Source organism: Haliotis rubra, unplaced genomic scaffold (genome assembly GCF_003918875.1).
Source record: "Haliotis rubra isolate DU_JTF1 unplaced genomic scaffold, ASM391887v1 Scf1194, whole genome shotgun sequence".
Taxonomy (NCBI): domain Eukaryota; kingdom Metazoa; phylum Mollusca; class Gastropoda; order Lepetellida; family Haliotidae; genus Haliotis; species Haliotis rubra.
The window spans coordinates 138,989-157,016 of NW_025765108.1; the positions used below are offsets into that span (position 1 = coordinate 138,989).

Consider the following 18,028-nt stretch of genomic DNA (forward strand, 5'->3'; position numbering starts at 1 on the left):
TCGTGATTTATGTTATTAGTATAATAGTAGACGTTATGACGGTGATCTTCCTGAAAACAGGGATTCCGAAGTAACGGGGTCCAGGTTAGCGGGGGTTTGCTGTATGTCGGGTATGTAAGTCACGTTGTTGTGGAGGAGAGCAATTTAGACTGACTGACTGACTGAGTTTGGTTTTACGCCGCTTTTAGCAATATTCCAGCAAAATCACGGCGGGGGACACCAGAAATGGGCTTCACACATTGTGCCCATGTGGGGATTCGAACCCGGGTCTTCGGCGTGACGAGCCAACGCTTTAACCATTAGGCTACCCCACCGCCCCAGCAATTTAGAACCTCACTAGTCTATATCTGTTATCAACTACGAGAGTAAGAGCTAAACTGGCGTTCAAAAGAAACTAAAAATCTGGTGCTTTCGGTGTGAGTGAGTGAGTATGGTTTCACGCCGCTTTTAGCAATATTCAGGCAATATCACGGCGGGGGACACCATAAGTCGCATTGTACCCATGTGGGGAATCGAACCCAGATCTTCGGCATGACGAGCAATCGCTTTAGCCACCATGCTACCCCACTGTCCCAATGTGCTTTGGGACTATTTTCACACAAACAACGTAAATATATTTTGACATTCATTTCACAAACACTGATTTTGGGAAATAACCAGTTTATTGGGAATAACTGGTTATTGGGAAATAACCAGTTTTGTACTTTCTTTTGTACCTCAGCATATTTAAAGAAATGAAATAGACAGACAAGAAAGAAACAAGGCACAGGGACCAAAACAATCCAAATATTTCTTATAAACCCTAGGAGTAAAACTTATTGAAGTCCGACTGTGTAGTTCTGTGTTTTGTGCTGGAAAAAAGATCGAGTAGAACAGTAGAAAAAGATAATTTGTCTCCTGGTTTTTCTTCTAAAATTAGGTTTTCCATTAGAGATGTTGTAAATGAAAAAATGTGTTGTGAAAAGAAAGGCTCGACTCTTCTTTTAACAGTAAAAAATAAGTAAAAACCGGGGCATTAAAAAAACCCAACTCCCTGGCAAAGTGAAAGGTAATTACTACCATACTTACCCTCCACAAAACATAACACACAACCCAGAGACCCCGGAGTCACACACAAAGAACACACACACACACACTTTTCAATATTTGAACACGTAACCACACTGTGTGTTCAAACTGACCGTACCTTGGAATACTCCGCGGAAAACCCCATAGCCCCCATGCCGTACATGTAGTGTCCATGCGTATGAATCTGCTTCCTGAATGACTCCAGCACCGGCCAAGAACTACTTTCGTTAAACACCAGTTGACTATTGCCTTCGTAACATAGTCCGTTCATAAACTCATGACCTTGAACAAAAAACTCCCTGTCCCTCCACCTCGGGGCACAAACCTGTAAAAATACAGAGTAACAATTAGGAAATAACATTTCATCCAGAAAAAGATCGTAAGAAATCTTTACATGTGAGGCTCCCAAAAATGATTCAAATATTTGGTCACTATTCTTATTGCGATGAACACTCTAATATTTACCGTATGGGCAAACACTTAATCTCAGCACTTGGTAAGTTTGTGAAAAAGTATTGAACGGGTTTCAAGTTTGTTAATGCACTTCCTCTTCCGATGAGGTCTCTTACCTAACTACGAAAACACAACGTATAAGAAATTCTTCGTGATCAAGAATACCCGTGAAGATCCGGGTTAGAATTGGTCTTCAGCAACCTGCTTGTCGTAAAAGGTGACTAACGGGATCGGGTGGTCAGGCTCGCTGACTTGGTTGACACATGTCATCGTATCCCAATCACTGGACTGTCCGATCCAGACTCGATTATTTACAGACCGCCGCCATATAGCTGGAATGTTGCTGAGTGCGTTATTAAACAACAAACAAACACATCCTAAAAATAATTGGCCTTTCAGTTCCTGTCGTGTAACGAACGCAGACACCAATCAATGTCCAATTTGATTAAATGGAAATGAAAAAAGAAACAAAGTAAATATCCATCCATGACGAAGAAACCGTTCAGTCGTTGGTTCCATATGTGCGGAAAATTTCATAAATACTATCAAACTAAGAAATAGAGCCACAATTATCTGAAGCTCCCTCGAATATTGAGGACGTAATGAAATTATTCTGGAGCCGACGAATCAAGAAAAAAGTATAAACGAATCTATAAACACTACTTTCCACATCGGAGCTGACAGTCAGTCACGATGGAATGGTAAATACTGTTTCCTGATTCCAATGAAGTGCTTCTTATAGACATTATAGCTGAGACAAATGTCAGTTTTTCTGCGCTTTGGGTTTCTTGAGAACATAATTGTAAAAATTGTAAATTAAGTTTGTTAAATGTTCTTAAAAATCTACAAATTATATCCAAAAAATAACGTAATGTCTTCGAAAGAAAAAACGGGCATGTCAGATGTCATCTTATTCAGTCAAGCAGACTCAGTGGGGATGCTTAAATGCATTGTGAAAAACTTTGATGACATTGACCATTATAGCTGCAACGATGTGAAGATCGGAACGAGATTAAAAAAATCACAATGTCGCAAAAAATAAATAAAACTTTTAAAACAAAAATCAAAACGTGAATGTCTGGCCCCACTACTTAGTTCCAATGTTCCAAATGTCAATTACACAACCGACAGTTGCCACAACTCGCAAAACACTTTTCTAAGTCTTTATCTGTCAATATTTAGATCCCGTGAAGATCCGGGTTAGAATTGGTCTTCAGCAACCCATGCTAGTCGTAAAAGGCGACTAACGGGATCGGGTGGTCAGGCTCGCTGACTTGGTTGGCACATGTCATGACATCGTATCCCAACTGCGTAGAACGATGCTAATGGTGTTGATCACTGGCCTATATGGTCCAGACTCGGTTACTTACAGCACAGGCAAATTGTAGCGCACTTAGGGTTGCGCAACAAAGAGAAAATGACCAGTCTTTCCATATGCGAGCGAAGCATATGGAAAGACTGGTCATTTTCTCTTTGTTGCGCAACCCTAAGTGCGCTACAATTTGCCTGTGCTTACAGACAACCGCCATATAGGTGGGATAATGCCGAGTGCGGCGTTAAACATTGCCTAAAAACCAAATGTCAATATGTTGTCCTGTTGGCACATAATGACCACGCAATTGCTATTAGCCGGTTTTCAAACATGGCTATTTTAAGATCGGAAAAACTGTGCGCGCAACATAGCTAAGTTCGTTCGTGGGGGAAAATACCATATTAGGCAAATAGTTTCGAGCGGTGGAGTAATGATTACCAGATTTTCACTGTTGTACTACATATGAGTCAGTCATGGTAATTCGAGATTAATCATAATGAGACTTGTGTAATAGCAACGTGAACTAGTGCAACTAGTGAATGATGCTGCGACATATATCCCCCCAAAAGTGTGTAAGTGAGTTTAGTTTTACGCCGCTCATATCAATATTGCAGCAATACCACGACGGAGGATACGAGGAATGGGACTCAAACATTGTACCCATGTATGGAATCGAACCCTGGACTGCGGCGGGCTGAGATATACAACAGTAAAAGCAACTCACCACGACTCGGTTGTCGCCGTCCATGTTGACGTCTAACGTCGCACCCAGCCACTGTTTATTCTTACTATGGTGCAGAGTGACGTTCTTCCATTTAGGCACCATCTGGCGGATATTTCCTGGAAATACAAAAACGATGAGATCATTCTTACAATTTCATTGCCAGCGGTTTCGTCGTGTATGTTACCTGTGAAGATCCGGGTTAGAATTGACCTTCAGTAACCCATGCTTGTCGTAAAAGGCGACTAACGGGATCGGGTGGTCAGGCTCGCTGGCTTGGTTGACACGTCATAGTATCAAAATTAAGTAGATTGATGCTCATGCTTCTGATCACTGTATTGTCTGGTCCAGACTCGATTATTTACAGACCACCGCCAGCTGGAATATTGCTGAGTGCGACGTTAAACAACAAACAAACAAAACATATTACGTGTTGGTTGAATAGGTAATACAAATAGATAATATAAACCAGGATTTAACTATGGATTTCAGCCTTTTGTATTCTTAAAATGCAACGATTTAGTACAGAGTAAATCGACATTATCACCTGAATCATCCAAAGTGATTCTTTCGCCTCAACCACTAACAAGACTTTCTCAACTGAATCATCCAGTGACTCCCTCACCTTAAGCATGCAGCGACTCCCTCACGTTGAATCACACAAAGGGATTCTATCACTTGAATCATACAGTGACTAGCTCATCTGAATCACTGGCTTTCTCACCTGAAACACACACAGTGATCCTCTCTCCTCTATCATACAGTGACTCCCTCACCTGAACCATCACCTGATTCTCACCTGAATCATCCACCGACTCTCACCTGAATCATTCACTGACTCTCACCTGAATCATCCACTGATTCTCATCTGAATTATTCACTGACTCTCACCTGAATCATCCCCTGATTCTCACCTGAACCATCCACTGACTCTCGCCTGAATCATCCCCTGATTCTCACCTGAATCTTCCATTGACTCCCTCACCTGAACCATCCACTGACTCTCATCTGAACCATCCACTGACTCTCACCTGAATCATGCCCTGATTCTCACCTGAATGATCCACTGACTCTCACCTGAATCATCCACTGACTCTCACCTGAATCATCCATTGACTCCCTCACCTGAACCATCCACTGACTCTCACCTGAATCATCCCCCCATTCTCACCTGAATCATCCACTTACTCTCGCCTGAATCACCCCCCGATTCTCACCTGAATCATCCACTGACTCTCACCTGAATCATCCACTGACTCCCTCACCTGAATCATCCACTGACTCTCACCTGAATCATCCCCCCATTCTCACCTGAATCATCCACTGACTCTCACCTGAATCATCCCCTGATTCTCACCTGAATCATCCACTGACTCTCACCTGAATCATTCACTGATTCTCACTTGAATCATCCCGATTCTCACCTGAATCATCTCCTGATTCTCACCTGAATCATCCACTGACTCTCACCTGAATCATCCCCTGATTCTCACCTGAATCATCCCCTGATATTCACCTGAATCATCCATTGACTCCCTCACCTGAACCATCCACTGACTCTCACCTGAATCATCCACTGACTCTCACCTGAATTATCCACTCATTCTCACCTGTATCATCCACCGGGACTCTCTCACACGAGTTGTAGGCCCAGGAACACTTGTACAGCACCCCGGGCGGTCCAGTTCAGGGAGGTCTGCGTCGTCAGCTAACGGAGCCCCTATCAACATCCTGCAACACAAACATTACAATGTACACCACACTTACACACATTTCACAATGCTCTTTCCAAATAGTGCTTGATATAGCCACAAAATGTCAACATAGTACAAGGCGTTGTAAGCAACATTCACTCAACCATAAGTGACTAGCTATAGGTGATACTTAGAGAAAACGAATCGTTGACAATTGCGTAAGTGAAGTCTTTATTCAGTATATAAGTACACTTCCTCGAAAAATTATCAGAGAATAAATTTACAAAGAATTGACATTTTAATGGACAAAAAGAAAACAAACCAAAAACACATGAAAATAAGAAAGAAAGCAAAACAACATAACGCATCAAGTAATATCACGCAAAAGAACTACACAACTGTTCAAATTCAGCTTGTAAAGATAAAACTTCGCATATGACGGCGGTCTGTATATAATCGAGTCTGGACCAAACAATCCAGTAATCAACAGCATGAGCATCGATCTACGCAACTGGGATACGATGACATGTGTCAACCAAGCGAGCCTGACCCCCCGATCCCGTTAGTCGCCTCTCACGACAAGCATAGGTGACTGGCTCAAAGGGATACAGAAAACTACAGTTCAATGGCACGGTCACAAAATATAACGTTTTTCACTTTTCCTTTTATCTATATTATATATATTAATAAAACCCAACCCTACAAAACAAGCACGACAGATTGTACAAAGAAGTGTCGCCTAACGTGGTGTAATGATATATTTTATGAGCGCTTCACACACTCAGTACAAGGTACGCAACTCGTGTCACACTATCGTACTGAGATAGAGTAAGGTCCCTTTGTAGCCACTTCCGCTTTCAAACAAACAACACGACATGTGCTCTCGAAGTCTGCGTGGAAGCAGACGAAACTGTGGATTCTAAACGTTACAGGGAGAAAGGCAGAAAATGGCGCAAGTCGCAGGGATGTTCCGCCAAGCCTTCACGTTGCCCAGTAAGGACATTTTACGCTGGTTTCCTGGCCACATGTACAAAGGCATGGAAAGAATACAAGCCACGCTGAAAGATATAGACTGTGTTATCGAGGTGCATGACTCGCGTATACCGTTCTCAGGCCGTAACCCTCGTTTTAGAGACATTTTAAGACTCAGACCACACGTGCTTTTATTAAACAAACTAGATCTCGCCGACCTTGACACATCTCGTCAATCTCTCGTGAAAACCCGTTTGAGTTCGGAAGGCATCGACAGTGTTTATTTCACAGATCTCCGCCAGTTTCAGCAGAGCAAATTTCTCAAGAGCGAAATCCTTCCTGCTATTATCAACCTGACGGAATCCAGACCCCGATTCAGTCGAAAGGGATTGAATGAATACAATATCATGGTGATAGGAGTGCCTAATGTAGGAAAGTCGACCTTTATAAACACTGTGCGATGGGCGAACATAAAACGAAAGGGTCGGGCTGCTGCCGTAGGCGCAGAGGCTGGAATTACCAAAAGTGTGGCTAACAAGATCAAAGTGAACGCTGACCCGCCGGTCTACATCATAGACACGCCAGGAATATTTACTCCGCAAATCCCGGATGTTGAAACTGGCATGAGACTTGCTCTTTGCGCATGTCTACCAGATTGTTTAGTTGAAGAGGAAACCATAGCAGACTATTTGCTGTTCAGGATGAACAAGATGCGCAATTTCGCATATACCGAAGTTTTCGGAATTCCCAAAGCTACAGACAATATCTTAGATGTGTTGGCTCATATTGCCATAAAAAATAAGAAAGTGCTGAAAGTTCGTGATTTTTCCAATAATTCCTACAAACTGAGACCCGACTTCAAAGAGGCAGGGAAGCTGATGATTCGTGCGTACAGAGACGGAACTTTCGGCAGAACTTTCCTTGATGAGGATAGATTGAATTAAAGCATCCCTGTGCCAATGGTTTGTTCGGTTGTGTCTTCATGTCCTTATGGTTACTTTTGTCCATACAATATTTCTTTTTGACAGAACAGGCAGTTTGAGCCACAGACAGCAAATGTCAACCTTCTTTTATATTTTTCATGGCACAGATGGGAAATGTCAAGCTTTAGTTACTATTATTTTGTTTGACACATACGGCAAATCTTCAGCTTCAGTTTTATTTGTAACGCAACTACATTGTTTTGATCATGGTTTTTAATACTGTGTGTTTCATCCTGTTAAAAAGAATTGACCATAAAAACAGACTGACACAAATTTTCATGACTTAGTGCAAAGAATTTTTACTGAAACCTGTTTCTCTTTGCATAAGCCTGTTTCTTTCTGTTTAAAAGCATTTATTTTTAGCAAAATATCTAAAACATCTTTTCATGACTTCGTGCAGGGAATTTTTACGGAAACCTTTTTTTCCCTTGACAGAGAACACACTTGTTCAGAAAGGAAGGATGACAACAACCGCTTCTCGACATATCAGCTGAATCTGAAAGCTTTTAACCCTCTGAAGGCTAAGTGTTTTCAGCTTCCCATGGAATAAATCTCAACGAAGCAGAGGGGCGGTGGGGTAGACGAGTGGTTAAAGCGTTCGCTCGTCACGCTGAAGACCCGGGTTCGAATCCCAACATAGGTACAATGTGTGAAGCCCATTCTGGTGTCCCCCGTCGTGATATTGCTGAAATATTGCTAAAAGCGGCGTAAAACTAAACTCACTCACTCTCTCAACGAAGCAGATCAGACCAGGGTTGTAGACTATGGTGGACGGGTGGTGAGGAATATGTAGACATGTACTGTAGACAATAGTAGATAAATGATGCCTAGTAGAATTAGACCTTAAGATGTTTGGACTAGAGTGTTTGAGTGAGTGAGTTCTAGGGAATCAAACACGGGTTTTCGGCATGACAAGCGAATGCTTTAACCACTGGGATACCCCACCGACCGTGTTGCGATTAGAATATTTAGACCGGAAGATAGTAGGAAAACCAAGTTCTATGGACAGTCAACGTCTTTATTGAAATGGACCCTCGAAGGTCTGGGTTAGAATATTGATTTTCAGTAGCCAATGCTTGTCGTAAGAGGCTACTAACGGGATTGGGTGGTCAGGTTTGTCGACTTGGTTGACACATGTCATCGGTTCCCAATTGCGCAGATCGATGCTCATGCTGTTGATCACTGGTTTGTCTGGTCCAGACTCGATTATTAACTCACTCACTTTATTGCAATGAGTGCGACGTTTCGGTGTAGGTACTAACACCGTTATTAACATTTTCATTAATCTTTACAACTTCTAAAATGCCTCTCAAAGAAGCGGAAGATATTAGACAGTTAAATAATGGGTCTAGTAGATGTAGACCATGGTGTATACACAGCTAACTTGGACTTGTACATGGAGGCAGTAGACGCATGATGAGGTCTAGTAGACATAGACAGGAGGATAGTAGACGTGGTGGACTAGTAGACATACTTCATGGGGATTAGTGGGGCGGTGGGGTAGCCTAGTGGTTAAAGCGTTCACTCGTCACGCCGAAGGCCCGGGTTCGATTCCCCACATGGGTACAATGTGTGAAGCCCATTTCTGGTGTCCCCCGCCGTGTTATTGCTGGAATATTGCTAAAAACAGCGTAAAACCATTTTCACTCACTCACTCACAATAGTAGACCGAGTCAGATGGACACACAGATGGAGAGAACGATAGAGACGGTGTGAACGAGTTCGAATTAGACTGAGGAGACTAGTATCTCGGTTAGACTGAGGAAACTAGACTAGTACTTCCGCAGTTCAGACGAGTAGCAGGCTGACGCTTAATCTCTGAATATATATAATTGGGACCTAAATAAAAAGTTCCATTCCTACACTTGCTTCAATAATGGCTTTCCTTTCGCTAAAAAGGCGGAATGGAAAATAATGTGCTTCAGGGACTGTGAGATCGACTAGACCAGTGGTAAATTGAAAAGTGATCTATCTGTAAAATGACCGACAACTGGCTCGTAGACCAGTGAATCACTCCGCCAATTGCACAGCTATATAAGGTAACAGTGAGTTTTAGTTTTACGCCGCTTTTAGCAATATTCCAGAAATTTCACGTCGGGGACACCAGAAATATATTAAACCCATGAGGGGAATCGAACCCGGTCTTCAGCGTGACGATCGAACGCTTTAACCACGAGGCTACCCCACCGCCCCCATAGGTAACACAAACCTAAAGCGTTGAATAGATGATAGCATGAAATCAGTGACCACTTCTAATTCAATACGTCTGTCGGAAATAGAGGACTCAAGTCGGCGATGATATCCAGCTCTGTGTTACGGTCAGTAGATCAAACTAATACATACGGGCCATAAATAGCCCACCAGACCTTTGCAAAGGTCACAACATTTACAAACTGGGTGTGAAACGGCTTAGTGTGCTGTATACTGAACCCCACATGGAACGGGCTCTACAGCTAACATATGCATAGTGTGGCCCTGGCCAGGCTGTCCATTTCTTGTAGGTCATACATTAAAGGCACTATATCACACCACACTTCTCTAAAAATGAATAATGCATTTCTCTCAAAAATACTAACTATCCGCCCTCGGGTAAACTACCATAGAAATTATTCCAAAAGAATAGATTAGATTACAAAATTAAATTTAAAAGTTTGAGTTAATGCAACGTTGCATTAAATCGACTCTCGCGCCCTCTACCAGCCGGACATTATTTCAAACGAATCCCATAGAGTTATGTCCCTTGGAGCGCTCTTTACGAATATCCTACTCAGAACTTGGGATTGAAACCAGTTCGGGAAATACGACAACACCGGGTGCAACAGTTTTCGATGTACGAATTGTTTACATTGCATATATGGCAAGTGTTCTCTGTTTGGAGGCTGTTCGCCTCGAAATTTCAATTATCGATTTCAGGCAAGTCGTAAGGGATAATAAATTTTTTATTGCATCAATAGGAAGCTAAAGTGAGTGCATATGCCCCAATATATATAATATAGGCCAAAGCATTGTCGAAAATGTGTGACATTGTGCCTTTGATATCAGGAGATTTAAACTGTGGAGCTGTACCTGAGGTAGTTTTTAGTAGTGCTGGGAATTGGATAAAATCTCATTATTGATGATTGGTTCATTACAACCGATCAATCATCGAAAATAATTGGTCAGCATAATTGATCAAATTTTCTGGTTATGTTTGTTACTGCACAAAAAAACAAAGAAACAACATGTAGTTCTTATGAGTGTTTTTGCAAATTCCACAAAATGCATGTGCAAATTTAACATCTTTAAGGATGACTAGTATGTTAGGAACATACATTTCCTGGAGTCTTTCAGATAAATTCAATCCTGACTTGGAACGAGCTTGTAATGTTTATGAAATGTAACAGACAAAACCATCCTTGTGAAAAATATTGTTAATGCAAGCAAGTGTTCCAGAATTGTTTGTGTTCGATTATGAGAAAACATGATCGATTGCTTGGTCGTTTAGTCATTGCGACCGTTGCGACCACCACTAGTTATTAGAGTTACACGATCAATAACGCGTGTATCACGGTAGTCGATATCAGTGATGTATGTAAATTGTGAGTGAGATTAATGACGTGTAAGTGTAGATGTGGAGTGGTAGTGTTGTTTAGATATACATTTTGTTTCTCATTACTCTTCCACTAACCGACACCACCCCTAATATATCAAAATTTGGTTAAGAAACGATTTTTTCATGTGACATTTCAATTATGCACCTAAAGCAGTAGGCCAAGTTGCCCAGACTGACTGACTGACTGAGATTGGTTTTACGCCGCTTTAAGCAATATTCCAGCAATATCACGGCGGGGGACACCAGAAATGGGCTTCACACATTGTACCAATGTGGGGATTCGAACCCGGGTCTTCGGCGTGACGAGCGAACGCTTTAACCACTAGGCTACCCCACCGCCCCAGTTGCCCAGGGGCAGTAGGGTACACAAAGTACACATAAGGACTACCAGTTGTCATACTGCAATTTTTATCGAAGCCGCAATGGGTTAAGTCGCTGGCATTGGGACTGATGATTTGGTGCCCCACGCTGAGAATGTGGGTTCGAATCCCGGAGAGGACGGAACTCTCTAACCTTGCTGTACTGAGTCCTAAACCCATGGATGTATAGTAATTTTATCCTATAAAGAGGCAAGTCTAGAAAAGGGGACTGTACAAGGTGAGTGAGTGAGTTTAGTTTTACGCCGCTTTTAGCAATATTCCAGCAATATCACGGCGGGGGACACCAGAAATGGGCTTCACACATTGTACCCATGTGGGGAATCGAACCCGGGTCTTTCGCGTAACGAGCGAACGCTTTTACCACTAGGCTACCTCACCGCCCAAAGTACAGAACAAGGACTCCACTCTTCTATTTATATTTTATTCAGAAATTATCATTTAAATTATAATTATTACCTTTGAGACTTGTGCAAGTCTAGGAACTCCCCAAAATAATAAAATTTGTTCTGTACTCAAAGAGTGTAATCCATAATGATTTATAGTAGCAGTTAGTTCACCTATCTACTCAAATTTGTCAAATGAGACAACTCAGGGGATCGGTTTGCTGGGCGTCATCGGGTCCCGAGGGCATGGCACGGTCTTCATTATATCAATCACTGGTTTGCAACCGCGACTGTTCTTAATACAACGGCGTAGTTACGTGTAGTCATCTGATTTGTTCTGATTAGTTAACATGGACGTTACAGCGTGTGTCTGCACGCACGCACGCCGAAGACCCGGGTTCGATTCCTCACATGAGTACAATGTGTGAAGCCCATTTCTTGTGTCCCCCCGCCGTGATATTGCTGGAATATTGCTAAAAGCGGCATAAAACCATACTCTCTCACTCACTCACTCACGCAACGTTTTGATGTTGCTCACAATATCAACCACTGGTGTGTCTGGTCCAGACTCGAAAATCTACCGGACCGCTGTAACAATCATAAAAAAAAACAAGGTCATATCAAACATATAATACGATGCGTGATGGAAACTTGCTTTTGGCTTCCATTGTGATATGATAAACACACACTCCTTGATTTAAGCATGTCATCTAAATCCAACTAGGGGCAGTGGGGTAGCCTAGTGGTTAAAGCGTTCGCCCGTCACGCCGGTGACCCGGGTTCGATTCCCCACATGGGTACAATGTGTGAAGCTGATTTCTGGTGTCCCACGCCGTGATATTGCTGGAATTCTGCTAAAAGCGGAGTAAAACTAAACTCATTTACTCACCCACTTAACCCAACTGACAAGATCGATGCTCATGATGTCAATCACTGGATTGTCTTGTACAGAATGAGTCATTAACAGACCCCAATCATACAGTTATAATACCGAGTGCGGCGTTAAACAAATTGGAAAGAAACAAAACAGTGATGGACAAGACAAATACAGTAAATTGGCAGTGTGAACACCACGGTAACAGCAAAACGAAGTGGCCTTCGGCAGCTGCAATTTCCCGCCATTCATCTCCACAGCATCAGACTACGACGTGTGATGAATCTTCTTGTTTGCTGCAGTCGCTCCAGACATACAGTCGACTGACTGAACGAAAGATCGGGGTTCTTATCGTTTGTTGCTTTTTGTTTGTTTCACCTTCAAACAGAGATAATGGAATACTCTTTGTAAGTCAGTTAAAATTTAAACGTTCTCCTCACAAGGGACTTGAAGTCAGAGATAACAACCCTGGATTGAAATAAGATTGTTTTTTATGTGACGTTATGCAGCGAAACCGATCTATACAGCTGAAGCTTCATAGACCAGAGTGAGGTGAGGATTTCTCCACAGTCAGACAAGCCTTGACCGTTGCAGCGGAAGGAAAAGACCAGTTTTAAAGTGCCACTATCGGAGTTTTCCTTTTACTGAATCTGAGTGGGTATGGTTTTACGCCGCTTTTAAACGGTGGGGTTCACCAGAATGGGCTTAACACATTGTACCCGCTAGGCTACCCCACCGCTCCCCCTTATACGTGAAATTGTTACCTTAGAGTGGCAGGGTGCGGTGGGGTAGCCAAGTGGTTAAGGCGTTCGCTCGTCTCACATAAGACCAGGGTTCGATACCCCACATGAGTATATTGTGTGAAGCCCATTTCTGGTGTGCCCCGCAGTGATGTTGCTGGAACATTGCTAAAGGCGGCGTAAAACTAAACTCATTCACTCACTCACTAGAGTCGGCAAGGTAACGTTGTGGTTTGAGCGTTGGCTCGTCACTGTGGGGACTACGCTCGATTCCCTTGATCTGGGAAGCCTATTTTTGTATGGCCTACACCGATATGGTTAATAGAGCGTTAATACTGTGCCCCATTTTGATATGATGGGACCGGCATACCGCTAAAAGCGGCGTATGGTGCCCGATTTTGATACGGTTGAAATGATACTAAAATCGGTGTTGTGCCCATCTTGATATTGGTGTACAGCTAAGGGCGGCTTATTGTGCCCAGTTTTGATGTGATTAGAACACGGCTAAAGACCGATTCTTGGTATGGTTGAAATGCCGCTAACAGTGGTGTATTGTGTCCCATCTTGCAATTTATATGATTGGAATACTGCTAAAAGCGGCATTTTGTCCCCATCTTGATACTAGAATACTACTAAGACGGCGTATTGTGCCCCATCCTGATACGGTTGGAATGGTACTAAAGCGGCGTATTGTGCCCGATCTTGATACGGTTGGAATGGTACCCAAAGCGGCGTATTGTGCCCGATCTTGATACTAGAATACTACTAAGACGGCGTATTGTGCCCCATCCTGATACGGTTGGAATGGTACTAAAGGCGGCGTATTGTGCCCCATCCTGATACGGTTGAAATGATACTCAAGGCGGCGTATTGTGCCCCATCTTGATACGGTTTGAATGGTACTAAAGGCGGCGTATTGTGCCCCATCTTGATACGGTTGGAATGGTACTAAAGGCGGCGTATTGTGCCCCATCTTGATACGGTTGGAATGGTACTAAAGACGGCGTATTGTGCCCCATCTTGATACGGTTGGAATGGTACTAAAGGCGGCGTATTGTGCCCCATCCTGATACGGTTGGAATGGTGCTAAAGGCGGCGTATTGTGCCCCATCTTGATACGGTTGGAATGGTACTAAAGGCGGCGTATTGTGCCCCATCCTGATACGGTTGGAATGGTGCTAAAGGCGGCGTATTGTGCCCCATCTTGATACGGTTGGAATGGTACTAAAGGCGGCGTATTGTGCCCCATCTTGATACGGTTGGAATGGTACTAAAGGCGGCGTATTGTGCCCCATCTTGATACGGTTGGAATGGTACTAAAGGCGGCGTATTGTGCCCCATCTTGATACGGTTGGAATGGTACTAAAGGCGGCGTATTGTGCCCCATCTTGATACGGTTGGAATGGTACTAAAGGCGGCGTATTGTGCCCCATCTTGATACGGTTGGAATGGTACTAAAGGCGGCGTATTGTGCCCCATCTTGATACGGTTGGAATGGTACTAAAGGCGGCGTATTGTGCCCCATCCTGATACGGTTGGAATGGTACTAAAGGCGGCGTATTGTGCCCCATCTTGATACGGTTGGAATGGTACTAAAGGCGGCGTATTGTGCCCCATCTTGATACGGTTGGAATGGTACTAAAGACGGCGTATTGTGCACCATCTTGATACGGTTGGAATGGTACTAAAGGCGGCGTATTGTGCCCCATCTTAATACGGTTTGAATGGTACTAAAGACGGCGTATTGTGCACCATCTTGATACGGTTGGAATGGTACTAAAGGCGGCGTATTGTGCCCCATCTTGATACGGTTGGAATGGTACTAAAGGTGCGTATTGTGCACCATCTTGATACGGTTGGAATGGTACTAAAGGCGGCGTATTGTGCCCCATCTTGATACGGTTTGAATGGTACTAAAGGCGGCGTATTGTGCCCCATCTTGATACGGTTGGAATGGTACTAAAGGCGGCGTATTGTGCCCCATCTTAATACGGTTGGAATGGTACTAAAGGCGGCGTATTGTGCCCCATCTTAATACGGTTGGAATGGTACTAAAGACGGCGTATTGTGCACCATCTTGATACGGTTGGAATGGTGCTAAAGGCGGCGTATTGTGCCCCATCCTGATACGGTTTGAATGGTACTAAAGGCGGCGTATTGTGCACCATCTTGATACGGTTGGAATGGTGCTAAAGGCGGCGTATTGTGCCCCATCTTGATACGGTTGGAATGGTGCTAAAGGCGGCGTATTGTGCCCCATCTTGATACGGTTGGAATGGTACTAAAGGCGGCGTATTGTGCCCCATCTTGATACGGTTTGAATGGTACTAAAGACGGCGTATTGTGCACCATCTTGATACGGTTGGAATGGTGCTAAAGGCGGCGTATTGTGCCCCATCTTAATACGGTTGGAATGGTACTAAAGGCGGCGTATTGTGCCCCATCTTAATACGGTTGGAATGGTACTAAAGACGGCGTATTGTGCCCCATCTTGATACGGTTGGAATGGTGCTAAAGGCGGCGTATTGTGCCCCATCTTGATACGGTTGGAATGGTACTAAAGGCGGCGTATTGTGCCCCATCTTGATACGGTTGGAATGGTGCTAAAGGCGGCGTATTGTGCCCCATCTTGATACGGTTGGAATGGTACTAAAGGCGGCGTATTGTGCACCATCTTGATACGGTTGGAATGGTGCTAAAGGCGGCGTATTGTGCCCCATCTTGATACGGTTGGAATGGTACTTAAGAGCGGCGTATTGTGCCCCATCTTGATACGGTTGGAATGGTGCTAAAGGCGGCGTATTGTGCCCCATCTTGATACGGTTGGAATGGTACTAAAGGCGGCGTATTGTGCCCCATCTTGATACGGTTGGAATGGTACTTAAGGCGGCGTATTGTGCCCCATCTTGATACGGTTGGAATGGTACTTAAAGGCGGCGTATTGTGCCATCATCTTGATACGGTTGGAATGGTACTAAAGACGGCGTATTGTGCCCCATCTTGATACGGTTGGAATGGTACTAAAGGCGGCGTATTGTGCCCATCTTGATACGGTTGGAATGGTACTTAAGGCGGCGTATTGTGCCCCATCTTGATACGGTTGGAATGGTACTTAAGACGGCGTATTGTGCCCCATCTTGATACGGTTGGAATGGTACTTAAAGCGGCGTATTGTGCCCCATCTTGATACGGTTGGAATGGTACTAAAGGCGGCGTATTGTGCCCCATCTTGATACGGTTGGAATGGTACTAAAGGCGGCGTATTGTGCCCCATCTTGATACGGTTGGAATGGTACTAAAGGCGGCGTATTGTGCCCCATCTTGATACGGTTGGAATGGTACTAAAGGCGGCGTATTGTGCCCCATCTTGATACGGTTGGAATGGTACTAAAGGCGGCGTATTGTGCCCCATCTTGATACGGTTGGAATGGTACTTAAGACGGCGTATTGTGCCCCATCTTGATACGGTTGGAATGGTACTTAAAGCGGCGTATTGTGCCCCATCTTGATACGGTTGGAATGGTACTAAAGACGGCGTATTGTGCCCCATCTTGATACGGTTGGAATGGTACTAAAGGCGGCGTATTGTGCCCCATCTTGATACGGTTGGAATGGTACTAAAGGCGGCGTATTGTGCCCCATCTTGATACGGTTGGAATGGTACTAAAGGCGGCGTATTGTGCCCCATCTTGATACGGTTGGAATGGTACTAAAGGCGGCGTATTGTGCCCCATCTTGATACGGTTGGAATGGTACTAAAGGCGGCGTATTGTGCCCCATCTTGATACGGTTGGAATGGTACTAAAGGCGGCGTATTGTGCCCCATCTTGATACGGTTGGAATGGTACTAAAGGCGGCGTATTGTGCCCCATCTTGATACGGTTGGAATGGTACTAAAGGCGGCGTATTGTGCCCCATCTTGATACGGTTGGAATGGTACTAAAGGCGGCGTATTGTGCCCCATCTTGATACGGTTGGAATGGTACTAAAGACGGCGTATTGTGCCCCATCTTGATACGGTTGGAATGGTACTAAAGGCGGCGTATTGTGCCCCATCTTGATACGGTTGGAATGGTACTAAAGGCGGCGTATTGTGCCCCATCTTGATACGGTTGGAATGGTGCTAAAGGCGGCGTATTGTGCCCCATCTTGATACGGTTGGAATGGTACTAAAGGCGGCGTATTGTGCCCCATCTTGATACGGTTGGAATGGTACTAAAGGCGGCGTATTGTGCCCCATCTTGATACGGTTGGAATGGTACTAAAGGCGGCGTATTGTGCCCCATCTTGATACGGTTGGAATGGTACTAAAGACGGCGTATTGTGCCCCATCTTGATACGGTTGGAATGGTACTAAAGGCGGCGTATTGTGCCCCATCTTGATACGGTTGGAATGGTACTAAAGGCGGCGTATTGTGCCCCATCTTGATACGGTTGGAATGGTACTAAAGGCGGCGTATTGTGCCCCATCTTGATACGGTTGGAATGGTACTAAAGGCGGCGTATTGTGCCCCATCTTGATACGGTTGGAATGGTACTAAAGGCGGCGTATTGTGCCCCATCTTGATACGGTTGGAATGGTACTAAAGGCGGCGTATTGTGCCCCATCTTGATACGGTTGGAATGGTACTAAAGGCGGCGTATTGTGCCCCATCTTGATACGGTTGGAATGGTACTAAAGGCGGCGTATTGTGCCCCATCTTGATACGGTTGGAATGGTACTAAAGGCGGCGTATTGTGCCCCATCTTGATACGGTTGGAATGGTACTAAAGACGGCGTATTGTGCCCCATCTTGATACGGTTGGAATGGTACTTAAAGCGGCGTATTGTGCCCCATCTTGATACGGTTGGAATG

The 18,028-nt window shown here is 44.2% G+C and overlaps 2 protein-coding genes across 2 annotated transcripts in view; one reads left to right on the plus strand and one right to left on the minus strand.

Moving 5' to 3' along the window:
* The window catches only part of LOC124261415 (integrin alpha-4-like), a 123,362-nt gene that overhangs the window by 15,105 nt on the left and 90,229 nt on the right, over positions 1-18,028 (minus strand). Inside the window, exons 2-4 of the mRNA XM_046695733.1 lie at positions 5,165-5,285; positions 3,558-3,673; positions 1,187-1,393 (exon numbers count right to left, since the gene is read on the minus strand). Coding sequence (XP_046551689.1) covers positions 1,187-1,393; positions 3,558-3,659 — 309 coding nt within the window. The 5' untranslated portion in view covers positions 3,660-3,673; positions 5,165-5,285. The remainder of the gene's footprint in view (positions 1-1,186; positions 1,394-3,557; positions 3,674-5,164; positions 5,286-18,028) is intronic.
* LOC124261433 (mitochondrial ribosome-associated GTPase 1-like) lies at positions 6,103-7,180 on the plus strand. The gene has a single exon (XM_046695754.1). It carries the CDS (start codon positions 6,196-6,198, stop codon positions 7,162-7,164), a length of 969 nt encoding a protein of 322 aa, XP_046551710.1. The 5' UTR covers positions 6,103-6,195; the 3' UTR covers positions 7,165-7,180.

Excerpts from the sequence above, each read along its gene's own strand:
- LOC124261433 (XM_046695754.1), top strand. The coding sequence starts at position 6,196 with ATGGCGCAAGTCGCAGGGATGTTCCGCCAAGCCTTCACGTTGCCCAGT.